The 27,810-nt window shown below is 42.7% G+C and overlaps 1 protein-coding gene across 1 annotated transcript in view; it reads left to right on the top strand.

Moving 5' to 3' along the window:
* The window catches only part of nkain2 (sodium/potassium transporting ATPase interacting 2), a 51,343-nt gene that overhangs the window by 18,305 nt on the left and 5,228 nt on the right, over positions 1–27,810 (top strand). Inside the window, exons 2-4 of the mRNA XM_068753653.1 lie at positions 8,778–8,915; positions 9,393–9,473; positions 19,285–19,485. Of these exons, the coding sequence (XP_068609754.1) occupies positions 8,778–8,915; positions 9,393–9,473; positions 19,285–19,485 (420 nt within the window). The remainder of the gene's footprint in view (positions 1–8,777; positions 8,916–9,392; positions 9,474–19,284; positions 19,486–27,810) is intronic.

Below are 27,810 nucleotides of genomic sequence, written 5' to 3'. Positions count from 1 at the left end.
ATGCACAAACATAACTTAGTTTGAAAGGCAGATAAAGCATGCCAGGAAGCACCAAGAGGTTAGCTTGGAGTAGCGGGTAGCGCACTGCAGAGCCCTCTTAAATGAATTAAGTGCAATCCGCTTGTGGGCATCTTGTACCAGGAGCCAGGAGGGAGTGCTGGCTGGATGTGATCCACAACACTGAGAGGCTGATCAACAATGCGGCCTCAGCGATAGCACCCAGAGTAATATGATGGAAGTACAGGAACCTTTTTTCCCCTTCATACCGGCGAGCAAGAGGGAATAAAGCGTCTGGAGACATCGATGCTATGAGCACAATAAAGTCCATTTAAATAATGTGACAAAGATGGCCAGCGGTTCATTGTCAGCTGAGGCACCACCACCGGTTTGTTTCATGCCTCCCATTCAGCCCAAGACACAAAGTTAATTAAGTCTTGGTCCACGAACAAAACACACGCAGAAAGAGCACTGACACTATTGTTTCCTCACTTACTGACGGTTTTAGAACCTTTTTTGCAAAAGAAGCTTGTGTTTACACAGTTTACCTGGCTGTTAGATGTCAGGTACAGTAAAGTAACATGTGAATAACGATCTTTAATTATTTACGGGCTCAAATTCACTCACTAAAATTATGCAACACACTTTGAATCCTCTTTTGTGCACTCACCACAAACACTGATGATGCAGCTGATTCCATTTCGCTCCCATGAGGTTATCCAGAGAGAGGGAGCGGCATCTACTTACTATTCTCTGTGTGTGTGTGTGTGTGTGTGTGTTTGGGAGATAAGTTTGTGTGTTAATGTGTTTGTGCAGCCTTAATGTTTCTTAACCCGCTGGGTGTCCATCTGTGGGTTTGTCTGGTGTCATTTTCACTCTACGTATCCTGCTACTCCTAACACACAAAATACTCTCAAAGCGCTCACCACACACACATCCTTCATGCACACATGAGAAGTAAACAAAATCCAGAGTCGCACAATAAGCTGCACATATTACACACACAAATATGAACACACAGACGCACACAAAACTCAAGCCCCTGGGTGCAATAGAGGTGCTTCCAAACACATCCTATTTATCATGCAGCAGTTGAACTGTCCTTGGTTCAACCGGTGCGTGCACGCACACACACACTCGCTCTTTATCCTCATAAAAGCAATGCCTTCATAGATCGTCCATTAAGATATAAGAGCATACCAATAGAGCCCCAGTGGTTGGATGGTAATTCATTTATGGAGGGATGGTGTGTGTGCGTGTGTGTGTGTGTGTGTTTGTGTGTGTGTGTGTTTTGACTCATGACACACAAACTGATCAAGAGAGAGGAGGGATGGACAGAGACACGGGTAGCCAGAAAGAGGATGGAGAGATAATGGAAGGACAGAGAGCAGGAAGAGAAGGAAGACGTGCAAAGGAAATGAGCACCAAGAAAGGGAGAATAGAGGTGGAATGATGAAAAGAAGGAATGAAGGAGAAGAGAGAAGAGTAACGGGAAAACTGAGCAGCAAAAGCCAAAGCAGAGGAAAAAGGTTTTTAAATAGTAAAGAAAAAGAGAAAAGGAGAGCCACTAGCGGGGCTGGAAAATAAAGAGGGGAGGGGAAATGGCAAGAAGCAGAGGAAGAACGAGGGATCAAGGAGCTCGGAGAGAAAAAAAAGAGCAAAAACATTTGCACAAAGTGAAACATCTGTTTGAATTCACCGCGGTTGTACAGTTTCCTGCAAATTATCGGCTGTACAACCGCAGGGCGTTACAAGGCTTTAGCCCGAACACCTCCAACATCTTGCACACAGTTCTGAATAATAAAGCATCAGCGGTATCATTTATATTTAAAGCACCACCTCTCCTCCATCTTTGAACGGCTCACACAGATTCTGCTGCCTTCGCCTCCGCTATGAGCTTTTGTCAAAATGTGTCAAAGCGGCAAAGCAGGTAACACGTATCAGAACAAATGAGAACATTTGGCTCAATCTGATTCCCTGTGATAAACTCTTTTTTCCCTTCGGTTTGGTCAGATCAGACGACAGAAAGGCAATCTGACGAGACGGGGAGAGAAAGGGGAATGCTTTCAAAGGCAGCAGCAGGAGAGCAAACAGACAGATAAGATTTCCGTCAAAGATTGAATCTTCTATGGAACATACAGTACTTTGATTGATAAGGCCGATTACTGCGCGGTAGAGAGAGGGCGGCCAGGTGGGAGAGAGATACAAAGAAGTCGAAGGAGAGGAAGGAGGCAGAGAGCGAGGCACTCTGAGGGTGAAAGGAAGGCCAGCTCTTTTCTTTGCAGGACATGTGTTCTATTCATCTGGTAGTTATAGTAAACAACAATAAAGAAATTCTACTGCAACCTGTAATTATTAATAATGGCATTCATGTCAGGATCAGCAGAGGGTCAACGCACTATACAACACACATGCTGCCACACACACTCACACACACACACACACTGAGTCAGTCTAATGATATCAGATTGATGTCTGCAGAGAGAAAATGTCCTTCGTTGCGTTGCCATGGAGAACATCTAACTAGAAGTTTTTATCTTCTTTTTTCAATGAAAAATATGATAGCAGAAGTTTGATTATGCTGTCAGGCTAAATTGAAGAGAAATAGGAGTCCATCTTTAATTTCAAGCCATTTTAAATTCAAATCAGCGCTTTCATCGCCCGCTATAAAGTACAGCACTTTTGAAAACACATCCACCGTAAATCACAATCCAAATACGGCTTCAGCAAGTTAAATATAGAAAATTCAAATTAGATGTCCACTAGTTTTGATTTGAAGCCAGACTTTTTTTTATTTTATTTTATTTTGATCTTCGTTGTATTCGGGCAAAGAGAGCGCAGTATCCAGCTGACAGAAAACAAAAGCGCAATAGCAGAAATAGACAGACCCAGAGGGATGGACAGTCACAGACAGAGAGGGGAGATCTGCAGAAATACCAAACTGATTAGTGTTTCTGACATTTAAATGTCATGTTTCCATAAAGGAATGTTTCATAGGAATATTAATCACATGAGCTAAGGGAGCAGTGAAATGGATCCATGGGTTTTCTGATGGGGAAACGGGACAAATCTGGAAGGAACATCGGCAGAATGGTGTTCGACCAGTATTAATGGCAATATCACGCAAATCAGAATTTCTGTTTGAAATGGGTGGCAGAAATCAGATTTACCCAAAGGTCTACTTGTCTTGTCTCTTAACTGACATCCTTTGGACGTACATCGGACTCCTGCTGGATCTGAGCTGTGGTTAGGACTTGTCCAGTTGCCGAGGCTTATTATTATTGCAGAGTTGGTGAGAATCTGAATTTGGTCTGCAGTTGCTCATCACACTTTAAAGTAGCCTGTCTAGAGCTGTACTGTGGAGATGAGTGACCGTGATGACAGCTGACCAGCGATCCTCTGCAGCGCAGCATTCATCAACAAGCTGCCATCTTTATCCATCGCCGTTGTTCCACACTCCACAGGCACAGGGTACTTATAGCATTTGGCCAACACGAGCTCCATCCTCTCTGTTCGTCTGTTGACACCCATGACAGCCGGATACAATCACACACACACACACACACCCACGCACACACACCTACACACACACACAAAGCACATTTAAGAAATGTTGTTATGGTTTTGCCTTTACTCATGAAGCCCATGCACCGCTGAACTTGACTTGCTAGCTGTAGAATGTAGCTACTCTGGAGTCGACGAGTCACAAATAGAATCTCTGAGATCACAGCGCCCCCTACCATGAGGCACGAAAACTGCATGCCTCCCCAGTGTCTCTTTTCCAGACATTTTATGATCTGTAAGCACAACAAACACATTACACATATATAGTTGTATAAAGAAAAAAAAACACTACATTATATACATCAGATGATCTATGGTAATTTAGTTTATCTATCTATCTATCTATCTATATATATATATATATATATATATGTATATATATTCTTTCCTATACTTCCTGAAAATGTTACCTTTTCTTTCCTCACTTTGCGATGCACATCTTCCCCGCAGTCTTTCCTCTCTCTCTGAGCCCTAAGTAGCCTCAAATGGTCTGTAATAGCCTCCAATGGAGATGAATTGATCGTTGTGTGAACCGAATCAATAAGAGATTGCTTTTTGCTATACACAGTGGGATACGGTGCAGGCAGGCGGCTTTAATTAAGTTAACAGAAAACCACTATTGCTCCGGAGTTTTATGAGGGGAATAAAGTTTCCGATTAATGGAGAGACACAAACACAAATGATGGTCTTACAATTAAAGCTGAAGAGAGTAAAAAGGGCATCAATTTAGCGAGACGTGTCTCTGATCTGTCGCTGAGCAGTCATGATGCTCCCTGCCTAACATTTTCTCACTTCCTTGTCCAGGGCGTTCCCCGCATCTCGCCCGGTGTCAGCTGCGATCGGCTCCGGCGTAAACCCGTGACCCGGATTCGGATAAGCGGCTGAAGATGAGACAATTACGGATTGTCTCGTCTTCAAGAGAATGAATGTTTTGATCTCCAGCTCTCCTTTCACCATCTCGTTCTTCAGTTCCTTCTCAGTCTGTATCGCAACCTGCCCTGGCTGACCTCATCGCTCACCCATAATCTCTCCCACATTCCCTCCCCCCCTGTCGTCTATAATGGGCCGAGCTGTACAATTTCATCTGCAGTTTTTTTTTTTTTAAAGGTCACAGAACCAAGTGAAAACTCTCAGCCAAAGTGCTGAGGAAACAGGGGAGGGAAGGATGAGTTTATGAAAGGGAGGAGACCAGCGGGAGGGAGAGATAACAGAGTGAAGGATGTGGGGAAGGGATGGAAGGACTTGAAGGAAAGGCCGCATGAAGAGAGAGTGGAAGATGGAGAAGGTAGTACAGTAATGGAGGAAAAAGATTGAGTAATTAAATGAGAAGAGGGAGGAGGCAGATGAGGTCATTTGTTGCTTTATGACACATCCGATCTGGTAAGAGGGTAATGCATATTAAATATGTAGTAGATGAGAAGAAAGAAAAGGGTGATGAGGAGAACCAGAAAGAAGATAGAGGAAATGAGAAGATGATGGAAGAATGAGTGGGTGGCAGGATGAATAAATAAGGGTGGTGGAATTGAGAGAGAAAATGACACATTCTTATTTCCCTCTCCTATTGCCTCTCTTTTATCTCTTCCTCTTTTCTCATAAGATCTCTTGGATTTTCTCTCTCTCACACACCATCTTTCTCTTGTACTGTCTTCTCTGTTCTCTTTATTTCTTTCTCTGCTGTGTATCATGACGGGCACACCCTGCAGCTCTCTTTCTCTCTCTCTAATCTCTTCTGCCCCTCTCTCTTGTTCCTTTCATTATTATCAATCGGTTCCACAAGTTGTCTTTTCAACACTCCATCTATATGTCTTCATTCTCTCTGCATGTCTTTTGCTATATTTTCATTTTCATGTGACTTCTGATTTGGACATTGATTACCTCGACAATGGCCAAAGCTTTGAAACATTTGAGTCTTGGTGTGCAAATAAATGTTCCCTTTTATATAAATATATATATATATGCCCTTATTTTTTCATTCAAACCCACATATCCATTAACTACAATATAATTATGGAGGTTATGCCTGTTACATCACATTAAAGGAAAATGGCCATTTTGATAATCCATCAGTGACAGCATTATTTCTATTTACCAACAAATGGCACCAGAAATAGTGATGGAGTCTCTCTTCCATCCTTGTGGTTTATGGAACGAATGCATGACGTGGGTTTAAGACTGTACGGATATTGCTGCAGTCCAACATTGGAGTCAATTTTCTCAATTTTTCCTTGGGCTGTTCCAAATTGCAAAAGATGGTGGCATTGGGGGAACATGCGGCTGCAGTCCCAGTGCAGTTCTGTGCAACAAAGTGTGCAGTTAGAACAGGATCATTAAAATCACGTGGTGAGGACAGTGTTGCCTTTGTCATACAAAGATAATTTCACATCATGGCATTTTCTGCATGGAGGCAAGAGACGAGATGAAAATGCAGAAGCTTTTACCTGCCATTCAAAAGCTGCAAGTGATGCCAGCGAATTGGAACATGTCTGCTTCCGAATATGACGCCTCAGGTCTGCATCGGTTCCCGTCAGGCGCTATGGCTTCCTCCCACAGTCCAAACATACGCAATGAAGATGAGCGAATGATCTTAATCACCCATAGGTGTGAATGTGTGTTATAATAACGTGCCTGTGACTTGTCTAGGTCTTATCCTGCCTCTCGTAGGCTCCAGCCAAACAGCCCATGCAGGAAATGAATGAATGCATGGATAGTGCATAGGCTCTCAGCTAACTCATGTATTTGGGGAAACTGCTGCAAACCAGAGCTCAAGCATCAGTTCACCCTGACGATGCAGGAGGAGGTGGAGTAAGAATTCTTGGTCCCTGAGGGATTTTGTGCTGCCAGCAGTTAGACTGATAGAAAGATGCACATCAACTTGTTGTCACCGCTTTCTGTAACACACACAGACACACACACACAAATCCGTGCTGTGCAGTGCATATGGACATATTAAGTATATGCACAGAAGATTTGATTATTTTACTCTATAAATAGTTACGTGCAGCCACTGCAGAGCCATATCCTCTTTACGAGAGGACAAAGCTCTTCAGTCAATACTTGCAATTAGGCCTAATGTACTGTGTCTGCAGTGCATGTGCGGTGTTTGCCTAAACAAACGTGCTAATGTGAGCATGCCCCGACACAAGCGACAGAACGGAAATGTGCGTCTCTCCCTCTGCAGCATCAGATCTGTTCCAGCAGATCCCTGTCCAGCCTTTTTAGAGAAACAGTGGAGGCTGTCTTTACAGAGAAGCACCAGGTACCAGCTACATTTTTACCTGGAATGGAAACCCATAAAAGATGGAGGTGAGTAGAGTAGAGACAATAGCTCATGACAGTAATGTAGTCGTGGCTGCTGTTAGCGACTGACGTGTCTTCAGCTTGCTACCACAGCCTTTGTTGAAAGGCTAGCGATTTCACACCTCATCCGAAGCGTCTGTCATTTGACGCATGCAAAGGATGCTGGGATTAAGGCAGTGGAGGCTACATGCATGCTTTGTCTTTTGCCTGTCAGGAGAGCTCAGTGACTTAATTATCAGGAATGATGCTCTTAGGCAGCTGAAGTTGGATGTTTTGCAGCTGAGCCGTGTAATGAGAATTTCACAGCAGACCGTGAGTGAACAGACGGGCTGGTTTTGACTATTGCTCTTTCGGCTTTCATATTAACTCAGCTTTAAATCGTTCTTATTTTTGTGCCTGTTAATACAGCTTCTATGTTTTGTCTTTGTGTCTTGTGATGTGTGATTCATTGTGTAGGTTTTGGCAAGTGCCAAAGTGTGTGTGTTTGTCCCAGCTGTTGTGGAGACTGTTAATATTATTGTTGATGAAAGAGAGGCCCCCAGGGGCCCTCAAATAATGGGCTGAGAAGCCTCTGACTTCCTATAACGGCATCTGTGTGTGTGTGTGTGTGTGAGAGAGAGAGATGCAAGTGCCACGCTATATAATTCACAATGGATGGAAGGACACACTTGTAGAGTAACATACACAAAGAAACACACGGACGAGAGAATGAGTCCGTCACACACATACGGGCACGGACACAAAGGACACAATCTCTCTCTCACACACACACAGACACACACTCACACTTTGTGGTGCCAGCTGAGCCCCAATGTGTCCAATAACAGCAGGTGCTGTCAAGAGCAAGCAGATCAGGCCTGTCCTGACATAGGAACACACACACACACACACACACACACAAGGTTGGAGGCACATGTGTCAGCTCACCATGCACTCATTCATGACACGAACTTCACATAAATATTCTCAGAGTTAAGGTTAAAGCTGATGTGAGGTAGTTGTAGACATGCAAAGTTACAGTGTTTGTGTTGTTTTGGGTCTGTGTGTGTGTTCCTGCTATTTGGCAGGGAAAGGTTGTAGTGCTGCCATATGGTCTCGCATTAGGTCTCACTGAGCCCATTCATCTAGAAGTGTGTGTGTGTGTGTGTGTGTGTGTGTTTGGAACTGAGCGTAAAAGCAGGAAATCATAATAATCAAAGCCATTTATTTGATGTGTAGCTTTGGTGGTTAAATACTTGGAGTTGATCGTGTAGAAGAGTAAATATCCGTTTGTTTGTGGGCTAAATGATGATATTTCTTTCTTTCTTTCTTCCAGCTCATCCTTCCTCCTCTCTCCATCTCTCTGCTCGTGTGTTAATATATTTAGCAGGGCCATTCCATACACTGCACTGACTTCATTAACTTTCTCAGCATGAGGCGTCAGAGGCTGAATGATAATAAACCCACCCACCGACACACACACACACACACAGAGAGAGAGAGAAAGCTTTGAATGTCTGATAATGCAGAGATAGCTGATCTGATCACAATTCAACAATAGCTGAAATGCTGCAATGAGTCATCTCTACTGACAAATGAAAAAAACAGCAATAATATTAATATAGTACACATATGTGTAACCAATCCGACTGCTGCTGATGTGTCTGTACTTGTATGGTCTTTGTATTTTGTCATTAATGTTAGATGTAGCACGACTTCACCGAGAATCGTTCCTAGTCTGTGAACCCTCACTGACAATGGCAATAAACCACTTCTGATTCTGATTCTGATTCTGATAATATTGGCCACACACACACACACACACACACACACACACACACACTAACAAACTGTTTCTTTAAGTTCTGTCAAATGTCTGCAGAAAACATCACTTGCTGTTGGCTCATTGTTTTTAACTACAAATCTCTTCCTCCTTTCAGGTCAGTGTGTTGGAGCGTCAGGTGATGGACTTTTTGGGCTACCAGTGGGCTCCCATCCTGACCAACTTCCTCCACATCATCGTCGTCATCCTTGGCCTGTTTGGCACAATTCAGTTCAGGCCGAGATATGTCACCGGGGTGGGTTTCACACACACACACACACACAAGTGTTACGTTGTAAGACTTTTCAAATTTCCCAGCATGACTGCAGGACTCCACAGAGCCCACCCACACAGCTTACAAACCACAATGACCCCCCCCCCCCCCGGCTTTTTGCAAACACAAAATGAACTGAGGATCCTCAGATAATGAACATTTGATTTGAGCCTTTGCATTCCGCCTTGCCTCCATTGCTCACTCGTTCTATTCCAGCGTACGCACACTTTATGCTCTTCATGTGATTTATGTTCTCTCCCTGTCTGGTTTGCTTCTGATTCAGGCGATGACTCGCTGGCTGCGTTTGTTCTCATGCTTCTGCATCTGAACGACATCAAAAGTGACTCGTCTCTCAATCGTTGTTTCTTCGTTCCGCTCGCGTTGAATGCAAGACGATAACATCAAGCCTGTCAGATCTTTCCTGACTCCCACCACCTTCTCCTCTGATTCTCCTTGTAGTACGCAGCCTGGCTGGTCATGTGGATGACCTGGAACGTTTTCATCATCTGTTTCTACCTGGAAGTTGGAGATCTGTCCAGAGTAAGGAAAATGTTTCTCCTTGTGGTGAAATTGTTCGCTGTGCATGTGCAGAATAGAGACCTCTGCCAATTCTCAGCTCCTAAAACAGAAATATTCCAGCATTATTGCACACAGGATGGCTGTAGCTAAGTCACATTCACACCTGCATTTCAGGGGCCCTCATACAAGAATAAGCTTGGTAACATTCTAAATGTTTCTACTGTCAGCAAAGTCCCATGAACAGACTAAAAACGGCAATGAAACAAATTTGGTACCCCAAAGACAGGGCTCGATTTTTGTCAAGAAAATATAAAGAATGCACCAAAAAGAAAAAAAGAAATGTAAAACTTTAGTTTTTTCTCCAGGTTTTCATGAATTGAAGCTTTTAGCATCTATCCAATTAATTAGATCAAATCAGCGCATCTGAAAAAAGAAGAAATGTGTTGAAGGGGAGTGCTGATTGTTGCTGATTACACTGTGGTGTACCGTTTTCTCACCACAGTTTACATCAAATTGCTCATCCTAATGGACAGATATGTAGCAGGTCTGCTAAACATTTAATAAATCGCACAAGATTGCACTCGGAGCAATGCACACCATTCATCCTGACTCTAACTTTATTGCTTTTTTTAAAACGTGTTCTTACTGTTGGTTTACACTGAAGTGTGATGTTCTTCTATAAGGTTCCCATTTGCTATCGAGCGTCATCACTGTTGTTAATTAATCTCTGCTTCTGCCCCCATTACTGTCCCTTAGTTCTAGTTTCCAGTGGTTACACCAAACGCTGCATCCATGAGGATGGGACACTGCTGTTTGGAATTTTTCTTTATCACTTAACACCAAAAGCTGCAAAACCAGTGTTTGAAGGTTAAATGAATATAATAAGATTAATTACATCCGTAAATGTTTCATTCATTCTTTTATAAAATATTAGTATGGTATTTTTCTTAATATGTAGCTTGAAAAACATTTTTTTTTTTTTACAAGGCTTCAACCATGCATGAAGATATAATGCCATCTGGTTTCAGATGAGAGTGAAAAAAATAATTAATTTGGGATTCCTTTATCAATCACCTGCTGACCAATCAGAGGGAAGCACACTCTGGAACCAGATGCTTAACAGCTTGTTTTAATGGCAAGAACTGCTCCCTCACTCAAGGGCGCATCCACCTTGACCCAGTTATGGAGGTAAAGAGGAGCCACAAATGTACGCCCCCCTCGGATTCACCAGCTGTTGTGCATATACGAATCCATCACCTTCCACGCCAGGGATTTTATAATAACCTGAGCATGGTCATGTCTATTATTGTTGCCAAATATATGGAGGATGTTCTGCTGGCTTTAAGCAGCAACCGCACATCTTAGAGGCTAAATGTAAATGAATGATATAAAATATAAACGCTCCAAATGCAAAGGTTATTTTCAACAATTGACTGAATCAGACGTTGAGCTCTTGACATCCATCCGTTCACCGTCTACAGCCGCTCTATGCGGCTTGTGGGTCACGGCCTCACGGGTCTGAGGGAGCCTATCCCAGCCGACTCTGGGTGGTAGGTGGGGTACACCCCGGACGAGACGTCAGCTCATCACGGGGGCCCAAATCTAAGACAAATTACCATGCATTCTCACACTAAAAAGCTACGGTCAATTTGGTGTGTGTGAATAATTCACATAAGCTGTATGTTTTTGGGTGTGGGAGGAAGCCGGAGAACTCTGGGAGAGAAACTCCACTCAGAAAGGACTCGAACCCAGAACCTTCTTGCTGCGAGCTGACAACACCGCCCACTGCGTCACTGTGCTGCCCTGCTCTTGACATGCTAAGCAGGATTCACTGTAAATAGGTCTCCACTCCAAAAGTCAATAAGCCACCTGAGCTGTTGCAACATATGCCTTGAATAACGGAGAAAATAGTGCCGCATTTATATTTGTATGCAAGTCAAAAAGAAAAAGAAGCAAAGAATTGTGTAGGCTTTCTGAGGAGCAGCCTTACTGTCTTATTGGGAACAGAATGTCAGAGTATCAGCTATCGCCTGAAGTTTCTCCATCAAGAGTTTCTTCTTCTGGAAAGTGCATTCATTTCTCCCGAGGATGCATCGTGTTATTTCCATGGCTACAAATTTACAAGGGAGATATTCTGTTTCAGAGTTCCAGTGAAAACACTGAAACAGAATATCTCTGACACACACACACACACACACACACACACACAGTAGGAAAACCAGACAACCACAACCTGCTTCACAGAAATGCTGCCAGGCTGATTGAATGGTTTAAGATAAACACAGAGAGTGCATGTTATTTATGGAACACTGCACCATACAATAGCCAGAACATCACCCCAACCAAATCAGGTGCACAAATGAACTCTTTCCTTCTCGATGCAGCAGCAGGTTCATGGATGAAATATAACATGACCACCTTGCAAATTACTGTACAATTAACAGTATCTAAATCTCCTTCTTTCTGATGCTACTTCACACTTCCTTGATTTCTTTCCCTTTCCTCGAGCCTTGTTCTATTCAATGACACATCCCTCCTCTTCCTCCGCTCTCCCTGTAATCTAGTCTTTTTCATCCTCTTTTTCCGTGCCACACACTTCCCTTTCATTTGCCTCGTCTCCATCTTCTCGCTGTGTTGCCGTTTGGTCTATATTTCCTCTGCGAAAGCTTAGTGAAATGTTCCCCTCTCAGAAGCACACTTCTATTTACGGTCAATAGAAACTCCCAGAGTGGAGCTTTATGTATTGGCCAGAGTTGAGTGCCAATTTAATGCATTACGGTATACACTCTGAATTTGCTCTGAATGACAAGACAAAAGTGATCGAAACAGACCCTATTTTTCTTCATTACCAACGTCCATCATCTTTCTATGTCTGAAAAGGGTAGAAAATCAGCCCTGCTTTGATTTATGCCATCTTATCACTGATTTGTTCCCCGGCTTTGATACAATTTTCCTACTTTTTTTTAACCAGGATCAGGCTGACATGCATCCCAATGACAGCCGGTATAGTAAAGAAGAGAAAATAGGACAGACAAATACAGCAACTGTATTCCATGCCTCCATGATACACATATGTGGTCAGATCTGTCAGTTAAACTATGCAAAGCACTCCTTCCATACTTTTTGGATGTTCACTGAGTGGCATGGAAATAGTCCCGGTGTTATAGTCCAGGAAAGTTTAAGAAATAATCGGGCTGAAAGGCACAAAGTTTGACATTTCCTCTTGAATTGAAAGTAAACCCCAGACCGTAAATGGAAATGTCAAACGTCTCAACTTCTTCTGTTACTCCAATACCTTCAGAAAGCCGGGTAGAATCTGATCACCTGCTAAAAACTCAAGGTTTGCTCACAAAATCTGTCGAGTCGCCGTTTGATCCACTGAAAATGTGCCACCCGTTATTCCTCGTGTCGGTGCAGATTCTCATTCATCAGGCCGTGGTAATCCTTGAAGGAGGAATCTGAAGCAACTGCACTTCCGTTTCATTACATTTCCTCGTCTTACAAAACAAAACACTCACAGAGGTTTGAGTCAGCCTTTTTGTTCATTCAAGTGGAACATGTTGAACTTGAGGTAATTTAAGGTTCATTCAGTTGATTTAGGACCATTGCTTTGTGTTATTTGGAGTCATAAAAGGAAAAGAAAAAGAATAATCCTGGATAAAATGTCTTAGCACAGAACAACAGGTGCCAACAGTAGAACACACCGCACACACACACACCTACACACGCACACACACTTATACACTGCCTGTAATCAGGTCACCTTTGCCACTGCCCTTTTGCCCACCACTTTCCTGCCATACCAGCTCCTCTATCAGCCCCACTCTTCTGGAAGACTTCGAATCGTGACTTCTTCTTCTTATTTCAATAAAACTGTTTAGAAACCCGTCGCTCGCCTCGTCCGAGTTTTGCTTATGTGTCCAAAGAAATTTAACACGCAAAAGACTCATAAGGTCCTTGTCCTGCCCTAGAGGCAAGATAAGGTGCACATCCTCCTTGGCAGGCTGCGATTCATACCATACATCCGTCTGCCACGGTCCCATCCAATCTAATATAGCAGCAACACCATAAAATTAAGCTTTAAAAAGATTTCTGATGTGGCATTCCTGACAGACTTGCAGAGGAGCGTGTGGAGAGAGAACCGTCACGGTGTTGTCACACACACACACACACACACACACACTTAGACAGCTAACTGTCACTATAGTCTCCTGTGTCATATAAAAGATGCAGCCACCCTCTGGGCATCAGATGACACACAGATTCAGACACAGAAACACATACACCACGCTCATCTGCCAGTCATTCGCTGAGTGGGTGGGGCGGCGTGTGGGAACGCTGTCCCACATGCTTTTTTGCATACGGTATGTGTGAAAGTGAGTGTAAGCGAGTGTGCATGTGTCTGTTTGTTCCGCCAGTAATTTGAGAACCTTTCATTTATTGTATCTGCTGGAAAACAGCATGAAAGTAGCGCCACTTCAGGTGTCGGAAATCAGTCAACAGACGCGTAGCAATGATGGAGAGAGGCAGGACTGGCTGAAAGTGAAAGATGGATAAAACTGAAAGCGGTAGAAACAGAAACTAAAGAAGAAAAGCTTGAGGGTAGAGAAGGCTGGCGTCTGGGGTAGACAGAGGGACGGAGGGGTTCAGACAGGCGAAGGGATGATGGGAGCTATTGAAGATGACGTGTGATGGGATTAGGCCACATGTGAATTGCTGTCCTTTTCAAGAGAGGAGTCTGTGAAGTGATGGGAGTGGAAGGGCAGGTGGGGGGGATTTGTAGGGACATATAGAGTTAGAGTGAAAATGTCCCGTGGATCTAAAGTTCAGTGTGGAGAAGGCCAAAGGCTAATTGTCAGATTTCTTCCCTGCTGTATTCTTTCATCACTGTTGTGAAGATGAGTGTTGACATCCCAAACGTTTAGTCACAGACGTTCAAGTTAAAACAATGACTCTGATCCACAAAATTAATGCACCATCCGTGGTAATGTTTGATCAATGGACGCAACGTGGAAATCCATCCAGCTGCCCCTCCATTCCCTTCTTGACGACCATCCCATCTGAAATTGCCTTTCTTCTCACAAATGCTCACCTCTTGGGGGGCATTCCTGCTAGACGCTGTTATCGATGGAGCCCTCAGCTACCGTGTCGATTCAACTGTGTGGTTTCCAGGGTTTCTTTTAGCTCCAGCTGACTGAGCACTAATTGATCATATATGCTTTGGAAGACGATGGATTTGATTGACTTGCCCTCAAACCTGTTCTGTGGTTGTTGGTGTTCATTTCAAGCCTTGAAACCAACCTGTTCCATTAATATGTTAGCAGTGATGTTTGTTTTGTTGCACATTACAGAAAACTTGCCAAACTGCCTAGACTTTAAACCCACTAATTCTAATGTGTATTTGTTGAGTGGTTTAAATGAGGCGCTGCAGAACTAAGTAAAGCCGTAGGATTATCTTTTAATTCAAACAATAAGGGAACGGAAGAAATAAGATGTTCCCACCCTCCCAGGTTCAATGTTACAAGTATTACCACTAGGAATGCTGGCCTTGTGTACATAATGTGTAGGTAAGAATAAGTTAATGGGAAATATTTGTAAAACAAGGAATCAGAAGCACACAGCAAAACTACCATTCATTTTTTTTAGGTGTTTCTAAACACAAATTAACTTGTTGTGCTGTTTATTCATCATCTCAGATTAATAAGCAAAAGCGTTTGCAGCTAAATTCACCAGCTAGTGCCCATCATTTGGTGCTGGGCAAGTAGCAAACAGCATTTTATTTTTTTATTTTTTAGGGTTTTGATTGAAAAAAGCACCAAAGCAGCAAAATGCGTAAAAATGAATAAATAAAATATAGCCAATAAGCTAAATAATAATAATAAATGTGTTGTAACAAGAGAACAGCAGAGGTGGCTGGAAAAATGGTTTGTGTTCATCTCTACTGGGGGCTGTTCACCGAACATTCTGTGTTTTTGCATGTTTAGCTCCAACATGCAGGTGTTCTTCTGTCTTTTATTCTGTTTTTCAAAATGGAAAAATCTAATATGGACCTAATGCAAAAGTGTGACGAGAGGGGTTTCAAAAAACCAATTAACCCATTGAAAGTTTTAATTATCCCCCCCCCCCATTCATGCTGTTATTAGATCCCTATGGGGTATGGCTAGCGGGGCTATAATTAGCTCACTATCCCGAAACGATTGAAGAGGTTAAACTGTTGAGGTATTTGCTCGGAGACGGTAATGGGTTTGGAGTGGTTCAGGTCAGGGTTAGGATCTGGAATGGACTTCATCTATATCCACCCCCCAGCACATAAATGCACAAATTCAATTCCTAAACGCCCCAACCAATTTGATAGTAGACCCGTGCTTTAGGCATCAAGGGTTAAGGCTCCATCAAATGCCCGTGGGAAATCACAGCAAAGCGATGTAGGGAGATGCAGCGTGACTGATGATGTTGGTGCGAAATAAAACACTCCGAGTGACAGGGAACATATAGGAAAGTGGAAGAACAGATCGAGGTCCAGTTAAATAGGGTGAATAATTAGAGATAATAAAGCTAATATTGCCCCCTCCCTCATCGTCAGCCCTTTAGTCTGATAACCGTCCGCCTGTCTGTCTGCCTGTCTGTCTGTCTGCATTTGATCACTGCATGTCTGTGTAAAGATATATAGCCCTTCCTTGTTCCATCCATTCATATATACTATAAAACAGTGTGACAACAACATAAGGTGCTTTTAGGTTGACAAACAGTTATTTTGTCAAGTTGTCTGCATTTATTTGATCATTTTTAACGACCCTCAAATCCAGCCCAAGGCAGCATCATTATATCTCCCTCGTTGACAATCAAACCATTTGAGGAAATACCATTTTTCTTTTCCTCCTCCATCCCTCCATCTCTTGGGAGTCGAGATAATGGAAAGTGGGAAATTGAGGGAAAATTGAGAAAGAGAGCGCATGACAAAGAAAAGGTGGCAAGGAAGACAAAGGAAAAACCGATACGCTTCATTGAAGCGGCCACTTGCTCACCGACAGAGACAAAGACCTTTGATCATAAGTTCACGATCCTCAACTAGCACGTTGGAAATTATTGAGTGTGTGTGTGTGTGTGTGTGTGTGTGTGTTGGGGGTGGGGGTAACAGTAACAGCAGAAAGAGGTGAGAGAGGATGAAAGATGTGAAAATACTGCGGAACGACCAAGTGAAGGCGAACAAAGAACCTGTGCACATGTAACACACACACACACACACACCTGGAATAGCAAGATTCAAGATTATTTTTATTTTGAACGACGGCCATCATGATGGCGGGCTCTGTGCTGCAGCGCGATAACAATCAAGACCTCGGTGCTAGGACACAACTGCAAAGAAATGCTAAACGAGACAAAGCAAGCCTCCGTTTAACAGTCTGAGAGCGCATGATTCACGAGTGCACAGAGGCAACATGAGTGTGAGAGAGAAGGGCTGAGACAGGAACAGGAAATCAGTGCTAGCGGAGAAGATCTCTCTGCAAACAGGGACTACCTGAGTGAGGGCAGGGTTTTAAGGAAAGCCACGATCAAGTCCGAGGCGACAGCAACACGCTGCGAAAGTGAATTGGTGCTGGTTTACCTTTCCTGAGATTGAACGAGGTTGCTTCATATTTGGTTCCACAAGTGGTGACCACAACTAACCTGACTACCCAGCTAATCGGAGGACGGACACGTCCACACTTTAGCTGTCACAAAGTGGGAAAGCTTCTGAACTAGCAGCCGTGTACCCATCGATGACATGTTGCCAAATTCAGCTGTTCACTGATAATTACTTTTGTGTTTGTGTACGCTTTTGTCGGAGCAGCTCATTAGAAAAGCACTGATAGAGAATGTACTGAAATAATTATTGCTCCTCCCTCCCTCTCCTCTCCCAACCCCATTGAACACAGAGGGAGATAGAGAGCAGTGAATGACAGAGGAACAAGTGCAGAAAAGAAAAGACATGAAGGAGTGAAAGATTTGGAGTAACTCAATAAGAGACAGCTGAAGGGAGAGAAAGAGCGAGGGAGATTTCGAGAGATTCTACTCATTACAAAGAGGAGCACAACAGGAGGAGACGGCATTAATCAGAGCTCGGTGCTAATGAGGCATTTACTCATTACACTGAAATAGAGAGAGGCCAAGGAAGAAAGGGGGAAGAGAAGGGGGTGCAGGGAGATATAGAAAGAGAGACAGCATAAATTAATAGCGTCAAGTGTGGATATGTAAGTGGGTTTGGTACAGATAAAAACAAAGTGGACTATAGAGTGTGTGTTAATGTTAATGTTAATGTCGCTGGACCTAAATATCTGCTGCTTGTGCTGTTCACCGAGATAATCGCTGGATATTTGTAAGCATAAAGCATATAAATGGTAGAAAATGTCATTCTTAGACGCTATGGTTAATCTACCATGCAAGTAACATAGTGAGGAAAACCCAGTGCACACACTGAGACCAAAAGGCAACTGCATCATGGTTTCATTTATTACAGTTTTCATGTCTTGGTAAAAAGATCTACCGCCAGAGAATTAATTAGCAAATGAAGGGAAAGTGTTTTTGTTGTTGTTTTGCTTTCAGCCAGTTTTAAGAGACCCATTAAGTCTATTCATTGGACTAATGGCAAAACAGGACAGATGTGTGTGCTTTAGTCAGTGTGTGTTTGTGTGTCAGTGTTATATGTCTCTCCTCGCCATGCGGAGTCGTTAATATGTACATTAATTAAACCGGGAAGAATGCCTTACCTCACTCATTGTGCATCTTTCAGGGGTTGAGGAATAAACAAAGCATTCACTCCTGCATTCTAACTGCCATTGCTATCCCTTCTTCCTCTGCTGTGTTGAAGTAGAGCAGTGAAGCAGTGAGGAAGAGTAAATGTGTATTTACTTTATTTTTTTAAGATTTAAGGCAGCATAGTGACATCAGCCTCTAGCATGATGGGAAAATCACAGTCAAACTCGTTTTCTCCAAAGGCCACATTAGCATTATGTTTGCCCTCCAAAGGTCAAATGTAAACCATAACACAGTACAAAATGTAACTAGATGTAATGTCATTTAATGTAACTACTCCTTAACATGCTGTTAAATAACTACTTATTTTTTTATTTAACTCTTTAGCCGCCACAGTAATTGCAATAAAATATTCAGTTTTGATATCACTTTTTGAAAAGGTTGTAACTTAAAAAATATTAGAGATAAAGCCATACTTTAAATGAGAAAAATCACAAGTATGAACCGAAGTTTGTGATGGGAATAAATTAACACATCTAATAATGTGGAAAAGTTCCATTCAAATGCAATCATCACGCAGGAACAAAGCAAAGCAAAACCAAAAAGCCACCACCTTGTCTTGTCATGGACGTGCGCAAACCAAAAAAACCAACCGAAGTTGGCAAGATAAAGAACATTCCCCGAGTCAATGCCGCGGAAAAGACGGCACTTTCAGGATCAGCACTGGACAGCTCCATATATAGCCGACTACCTATGGAGCTGTTCGGTGCTGATCCTGAGCTCCATATGTCGCCGGGGTCAACATGTCAGCACATGCTGGAAAAAACTAAAAAGTTAAAATAACTTTCAATAGTCACCGCCAGCAGATTATTAATTTCCTGCAGCGTGTTGCTATTGTTATTGCCATGCTGCTGAATTTTTCCGTTTGATCAGTTCACTATGTCCGTCTTACAGGCCTCACTAGGACCTCACTTTGTTCTCAATTAAAACGTGGCTGCGACCCGACCTGACATTTGGTCTGACGCTGCTTGATCTATCTTCTGTCTGTGGATGTAATTCAACTCTCTCTGTGTTTGTGGTTCTCCCTCCTCCTTTCCAGGACTCTGACCTTGTTCTGACCTTCAATCTGTCCATGCATCGCTCCTGGTGGATGGAGAATGGCCCGGGGTGCAGAGTGACACCCATCAGCCCTCCTCCATCCTGGGCACCCGAGGACCACAGATATATATCTATATCTGGCTGTCTGATGGATTTCCAGTTCATAGAGGTGGCTCACTCCTCGCTGCAGATACTCCTGGCTGTAAGTTCTTTAGCAGCATACAAAACTCTCTGCTGCATTTCAGCGTTTGGCTTTCGATAGTCTTTTAAATGGCAGGGCTTTGGAGTTTTGGCTTTTGGAGATGTTAGTTTGTTTCTCACATGAGACAGGGAATAACGTTTTAGTTTGTATCACAGGCAGGCAGTTAGAACTTGTATGATTTGTGTACTTATCAGCCAACGATGCCTGTGAGTCAGCAAATTATCCATTTTTATCTTCACAAAGCTGAATCTTTGGACGGAGCTATGCCAACTGTTTTCCCTGGCCTTCGGTGTTTGCAAATGTTTTGGATATGAATGCAGATATTTAATTGATCATTACGTTAAGTATAGCATTATGTTTAGCATGATATGTAGCACAATCCCCACAAAATGTGGTAATAAATTACGCACTTTTGAATAAGATTTTAAAAAAAGCATCCATAGGCTCCACCGAGCAAACCCCCTCGCTGAAAGAAAATGGGCTGAATAAGCTGCTTTCAAGATGCTCTTTCTATCTCAATTCTGTGCGTGTCTCTCTTGTACCGTCTCATTTAATTGTTGACAAAAACAATTTCCTTCTCTCTGTCTGTCCTGCGCCTGTCTCTTGTCCTCGCCCTCTCCATTTCTTCCTCTCCTGCACCGTCAAACTGTGATAATTAGTGGGGATCAGAAGAGACAGAGTGAGAGTGAGAAATAAAGAGCAGGAACAAGGGCTGGCTGTCTCTTTTCATCAGAATCTCCTCTGGTTTCTGGCTCGGTTTTCTGGAGGGTACGCACGCATATTGATACACAAGCGGTAAACAAATCAATGCTTTCATACGACCGTGCGTGTCATCACGAGAGAGAGAGAGAGCGAGAGAGTCCGGAAGTTTCACTTTGCATCTTCCTCTCTCTCTCTCTTGCTCTCCCTCCCCTTCCCTCGCTCCCTCTCTCTGTGTGTGTGTTCTCTGCCAATCAATAGTGGTAGTTATAGTGTGGCTGAGCGCCAAGCCACCATACAGCTGTACCACAGTCTAGCTGTAATTGGTGTGTGGAAACTCTGTCATGCTCCATGAGCACATACTCAGCAGCCCGACTGGTTCAGTGGCTAACTGGCTGGCTGCTTAACTGTAATTGGTAGAAACACTGTCAGGGTCCTTAATAACATACATTCAACCAGTCGGCTGGCTCACTAAGTGAGGGCTCAGAGTTTGGTTCTGTTGGACTCTGAACTGGTTGTTTGCGTGTTTAGTGGGCATTTGAGTTGGCGCTGTGACCCTTTTCCTCTTTTTGGCAAACTGGGACGGGGAGATAACGCCGGGACAGAGTGCAGATAGAACAGCACCAGCTTGTGTTGCGTGATTGTGTTTGCCTGGGTAGTCAGATGGGTCTCAGATGGACTGGTTTGCTCACTGACTGTGAATTTGTCTTTCATTTACTGTAACAGGTTCATCTGTTGTGAAGATTCAGTTGTAAGACATCCAAGGACATGTAATATCTATTAAAAATTGCATGCATTGAGACAGTGTGTTTTGTACATGGTGTACTACTATTATGTATTCAATTAACTGGTTGCACAGCTATGTATATATATATAGAGAGAGAGAGAGCAAACTACCACAACTAGGAAACTTAAAAAGCATCGAGTCACAATGAGCAGTTAACTCAAAGCGTGGGGAAACAGCTTAAAGTCTGGGAACTCTGTGCAAAGGAGAGATCAACCATTTAAATGAGAATTAAATGTTATTCTATTGGTTTCTTCAATGGCCAAAAAAAAAAAGCTCCATCAGGGTAGAGGAGGACTTTCTTGGCAGCGATGTTCTGTAATCTTTTTATTTAAAGGTTCTGCTAAACACATCTGTGCATTCCATTACATGACATTTAGAAATGTCTCCTGTGCGACAAAGCCCATTGTTAATACATGAAATAGTCTACAGTTGCAATGCAATGCTGGTTGTCAAGAGATTTCCGAGCTGCAAAACCCAAATGGCCTTTCTTCACTCTTCAGTGCACAGCGTGAAGATCTGAGCTGAAATAGAGCTTTCTCCAGGGAGACATCGAGAGTCCCCAGTGAAATGTCTGCAAATGATACCTGGCTGCAGCATAGTGTGGGGTGCACAAGTATGGCTTCTGTGCCCACGTCTTTTTTCAGTTTTATTCTCCTAACAGAGTCATAATTTAAAAATTACACACACACACACACACACACACAAAACATCAAAGACGAGGCTTCCTGCTGGCTCAGTGTTCCAGAATTCCTGCTGGCAAAAGCTGTAATTTCAGTGATTAGCATAACTTGAACCAGAGTGGAGAACTATTTAGCAGACCTACTCCTTTGTTGTTGTTGTTGTTTTTATGTATGAAAGTCAACCTCCGGTGTACACGGATGAATCACTATGACTGTCCATGTTGCGCCTGTGAGCAACGCTGCAGCAGAGAGATTTAAAGCTCCGGCGATCCCTTCACCCCCTAATGAAGCATCTCCTGCTCACGCTGCTGGGAATCATTTTTCATTAGTTTACTTTGCAATTAATCAAACCAAGGTAATGTATTTATTGGCTCGTAACCCGTTATAAGTAGTCGTTATGATGTTTCAATAAAAATCAGATCATCTTTGTGGTGGCGCTAGAGAAAGTCATTGGGATTCATCATCTGGAGACCGCGAAAGGGCCCTGAGACTGGCTTGGCTAAACATGCAGTCAAATAGTTTTTCACTTAATGATGTGGAAAAAGTGTTTGTTTTGTCAGCTATTTTTAATTTAGTCATATTTAGCCATAGTCCCATGTTAAATATCCTGATTAGTCTGCACTGCATTCAGACAACATGATCCAGTTTCTCTTGACTCAACTTGTAGGTGCGACTGAAGGTCACGCAATATGGTTATATGATATATTTAAATCATACTGACATCAGCTTATCATTAACATTTAAGCCAAAAAACTGTATTATCTTTTGTCATTATTTTTACTCTTATATCCCATTTGATAATTCTTAATAAAGATCGGATTGCATGCTTTATGAACTGTCTGGTCTGATCATGTCAGACATGAAATATTGTTTAATATTTATATTTTATTGTACAGCACCTGTTTTCCGTTGGGTCAGTATCAATATTGTAAAGATAAATTATAACACTAATCCAATATTTGCTGAATGGGTCAGCAAATACTGCTTTAAAGCAGCTGAAAGATTCCTGGATGTCAGAGTCATGATTTCAGAGGATTTGGGTGCGAGCGTGGTCGGTATTGGACCCTACTTTAGATCAATTTGTTGTTGCAGTGAGGTTCATGCGATGCGGGACTACACAAGCATCAGAAAAACACAAACACCTTTTGATGAAAGTGATTAGATGTAATTATTGATTATAGCATTACAGCAGTAGTCTTAACAGGGTTCTGACTGGCTGGCTAAACATTTTCCCTCACAAATCATGCACAGACCTCAGGGAGGAGAAAAGCAAGAACATTCATTCATGCATTTCATTGAATGAAAGTGACACTTTCTTTACAACACAATCTATCTGCAGCCGACGGATTCAGTCGCAATAGATGCTTCTTATTTGAGATAAATGCATTTTCATGATGAGGCAATGCATTTGGCAAAAAAAAAAAAAGAGATTAATGCACGGGAAAACAACAACTCCTCGGAAGAGTGCTCATAAACATTGTGGGTACAGAGATGCATAATTAATGTCAGATCTACATAACGCCATGATCCTCTCAGATAGGGTTTGACCTGATCCCGTTTGTGGAAACCCAGAGGGAGGAGATGAGGCGGGAGCGTCAGCACTTTCTACTGTGACTGGTTTGGCAAAATGCAAGCGCGCCTTCCCCCCTCCGTGAAGGACAAACCGCATCACTGGTTGACTGACCTATTACTGCCTTCCCCCCCCGGTACCGGTGCTCGGCTGTCTTAAAGGTCTCCTCCCATGACGTTTCCCCTGGATCTTTGTGCTCAGGCTATGCAGACTGAATTCTGCAGGCTTTCCCTTCCTTATCAAACAGCTGTTTGACATTCAACTAATTTCTCCCCGAGGTCCTTTCAAGACTTCCAGGTGGAGCCTCGGCTAAGGAAGCATGTGGTACTGCGTCTTTGTAACAGAGAAGGAAGCGTCACTTATTGTTTTTTTTATTTAATGGCGTTTTCTTGCCACATGGCAGATGTAAACTTGCACTTTAATGGGATTCTTTATCCTAATAGGCAATAGTGTTAAAGCATTAAAGCCTGCAATGCCCAAATAGGTTTGCCCTGTATGTCACCTGATGTGTCTGAGCACAGATAAGAAAAGCCAGTAGGCAATATAAAATCTTTACTGCAATTACCTCTGCCAAGGAGGGTCTGTTTCTGCCGCCATTTGTTTATTTCTGTACAAGATTGCACAAAATGTACTGGATGGATTTTCATTAAAGTGGAGTAGTTGGAAATGTGGCAAATAAGAATTTGTTTAATTTCTATAGGATCCAGATAAAGGGGGCAGATCCGCATGTGTTTGGTGGAATTTGAATGGAAAAAAGGTTTCGTTTAACTGTTGGGTCTTGGTCGAGGTTTGCGTTCTAGTGATTTTGTATCTCACCATTTCCTCTATTTATTTAGTGTTCATCGTGTAATGAACTCAACTCATTACTATTATAGTCTGGCACCTCAATGACATCTATCTTCTGGTTTTGTGGTTTTGAGGGAATTTAATGGATTGTGTTGTCAGTGCTCCAGTCTGGATTTATTTCAATGACTTGGTGAAAGCTCAGCTTTACAGGTAGAACCATTATGAGATCAAACGTTTATTTTTCTTTTGCTTTATGCAAATCCGATGACATTCCCTTCAGCCTCGCTGTGGTTAAATAGTTATTATCAAGTGTGTCCATGCTAAAAGGCGAAACCAAGATGTGATTAAAATTAGGATGAATGTATTAGATGGGAGAGCATATCTGCAGAGCTGGAAGCTCATATTGTAGCTATATGCAGGTCTTGAGTTTAGTGGGACTGGATTCATTTAAGGGCTCCTTCCAGGTTTTCACGGGTGAGATGGGTTAAAATGGTTTCACCACATTGCATTATGTATTGCTGATTGTCAAAACTGACACTTCTCTTTTTTATTATCACTTTATACACGTGTTTATGGCATTCTCTTCAAGCTGTGAAAGGCAAATCGGCAGCAATAGTACTACTCCCTGCCTTTAGATCACACCAGTAGGTTTTTCTGACTCACCCTTGCACAAATAACCACATTGTTTACCATGGCAACAAGCAGCTCATGCACATTATGTTTAAGAAATTAGAACACATTCCTGCCTCACGGGATAGCATGCATCAGTGTGCTCTTGAAGCCATATTAAAATGGTCCCTGCTTTAAACCCAGACCCAGCAGTGAACCTGAAGTTATTGCTTGTCAGGTTTCGGAAGTTGGGGATATTTAAATGTTCACCTCTAACACCAATCAGCATCCAGTTTCACTGTGGTAAGCAGGTAACCCGAATCCACACACACACACACACACATATCTGTTTGACTGTTTATCTGGATTCATACCAGCATTTTTTGAGCTCTGTTTTGGCCCATCATTCTTCCATGTTTTATGTAAATCCACCCACAAGTTTTAGCAAATCCTACTGATGAACAAAACCGACCAACTGACAGGGTTTTAAGCATTACCTCATCAACAGAGGATGGGAATGAAAGCAATTTAATCTTCACATTATCTTACATCAGAAATGGTAAATAAATATCAGGTAAATTCTGACAATAAAATCATCAATTAGTTCACACAGCTCTCAGTTTACAGCATGCATATAAAAAAAAACCCTTAAAATGCTTCACAGTCAGTTTACCCTTTCAAGTCTAATCTGCTGCAGGCACCAAACCTCAGACCCAGAACATCTGCAATAAGCTGTAGATAAGGCACACACACACACTCCAGCTATAATCCACATAGAGGCAGCCCTGCTATGCTGCATGGGTTCCTTCAGATCTCCAAAAGATACGATCGGACTTATTGTAAACAGGAAATCATGTTTACATGCAGCAACAGCAAAACAGGATATTTGAGCATCCCAAATATAAACAGGATATTGATGTGCGGAGCAATGCACTCTGCCACAGCTGATCAAATGTTCTCTATTACAAGGTGGCACAGCTTTCTCTGCTCTGTTCAGCACTACTGCATCCAAAAGCCATTTTCAGAGGCAATGAGCCTGCAGAAGACGGAGCACGCTCCGGTTCAGCTGCTGTTGCATGCGACAGGAAACACACGTCCGAACACCTGACGGTCTTTTAAACAAAATGTTTGACTTTGTAATATTTAAAATGTCTTTTGCTTGAACACCAACAGCAAATCTGCAGACATGAGTTCACGCTAACAATGTTCTCATAATCTGCCGTCAATCAGCATCTGTGAGGAGTTCAAGGCATCGGTGAAAATGCCTGCAGTATCAATAAAGAAAAAAGACAGTAAGAAGTGAAAAAAGAACAATAAAAACAGAATATCTAAAATGTACCTCAGCATTACTGATTTTTATTAATACGAAGGTTCTCCATTTGAAAAAATCTAAGTGGTCAAATAGTCCCATTTAATATCAATGTTTTTCAACATGTGATTCCTGCATGAAAGGAGCAAGGACTAAAGGCAGCATTGTGCGCCTAACGATTCCATGAGGGCTGCACGCTGGCACAGTGGGTAGCACTGTTGTGTGGGTTCTTTCTCCCGCCTCCAAAAACATTTAATTTAGGTGAATTGGTCAGTACAAATTGTCTGTAGGTGTGAGTGTGAGTGTGAGTGCTTGTCTGTCTTTGTGTCTGATGAGCTGGCGTCTCATCCGGGGTGTTCCCCGTAGACAGCTGGGAGAGGCTCCAGCGCAACCCGAGAGCTCTATGTCAGATAAGCGGCTGTAGAGGAGATGATTGCGCTCGTCTCGTCTTCACGAAGATAAATGAATGAAAGATTCTATGAAGCATATAACTGCATGGAAGTTAGAACATTTCATCAGTATACAATCTGTCACTGCATCTGAAAATGAAATGACTCCACAATGCTTTCTACTATTAATAAAAAATACCCAGACATGCTGCCAACCTCTCTGGGCCTTGACCTCACCTGGGATGGACTGTTACTCAGCATCGATGCTCTGATGAGATCACATTTCATATAGTTCTTATGTAGCGCCATCCCAACCGGTTTGACCTACTCCGGTTTTGGGGGATGTTTGGGTTTAGGGTCGTATACTGTTGAAATTGATTCCTTCATACCTGACTATCCCCATGTTGATACTTGGTCTGCTCCAGTGTTTGGCTCAAATCTAAGTAAATGTTTCCCCCCACTGAGCAAGGTGTTATATTTCTATGACTCTTCTACTTGGCAATGACAGAGTAGGCAGGGAGAGAAAAGAAATAAGGAAAAGCAAAGCAAGGAGAAGGGAAGGAATTGGAGAGAGAGGCAGGAAGTGTGAGAGAAGGAGTGAGCAGAGAGCTGCTTTGGGTGCTGAACATTGTTTAGACTAAATGAGGTCAAGACCTTGAGATACACACTGAATCTCAAGTGTAGTTGTACACGTTTGCAGCTAACTGTTTGTGTGTGTGTGGCCAATAGAATACCAACCAGGTCAGGGCCATTATTGTTACACTTAAAGCCTCAATAAGCAATAAGTTACTTTAATGCCTCATTTAAACACACGTGCCTCCATCACTGTCTGCCTGTTAGCTTCGTTCTTGCATCATTCTTCTTTCTGTCCGTCTTTCTTCCTATATCACCGAAGAGTAATACGTTCACTAGCTGACCTTACGTTGAACGCACCTTCCTGTTTACTTCCTGTGGTGTCACCGCCACTAAGTGTGGAGTGAATGAATAATGCACAATGTTGAGCGCTTTGAGTTTCTGAAAGAAAAGCTATATAAGTCCAATGCATTATTATTATTACTATTATTTGCTCTTATCTGCGGCCTCCTGCAGGTTGCCTTGGAAACAGACAGCCAATGGGAGAGCAGATGAGAGCAAAGGTGTTCCGCTTCTGGGGGACTGCATTATAACTGTCCAAACACCTCACACAGACACATTTAATTATTTTTTGTGACAGTGATGACATGCATAAACACAACAGCATAGCCCCTGGAAAACGCAGCATTGCAGCCAATTTGTTTCCACGTTTTGATTTAGCTTCAAGTGGAAGCCAGACTATCAGAGAGAACAGTTTGGGGAGTCCTGTCAGAGTGGGTGGGGACGAGAGAATAAAGCTTGACATCGGAATACAGGACAAACTCAGTTTTTGATCCAAATACCACAGAACCGTTCTGCTCCACGTGTACAGAACCTGTTTTGCCTGCCTGCTCCAGCTGTTAGCTGCGTCCGTGTCTCGTCTG

Source organism: Brachionichthys hirsutus, chromosome 20 (genome assembly GCF_040956055.1).
Source record: "Brachionichthys hirsutus isolate HB-005 chromosome 20, CSIRO-AGI_Bhir_v1, whole genome shotgun sequence".
Lineage (NCBI taxonomy): Eukaryota > Metazoa > Chordata > Actinopteri > Lophiiformes > Brachionichthyidae > Brachionichthys > Brachionichthys hirsutus.
The sequence above is the reverse complement of the archived record's forward strand: the minus strand, read 5'-3'. Positions and strand labels throughout refer to the sequence as shown.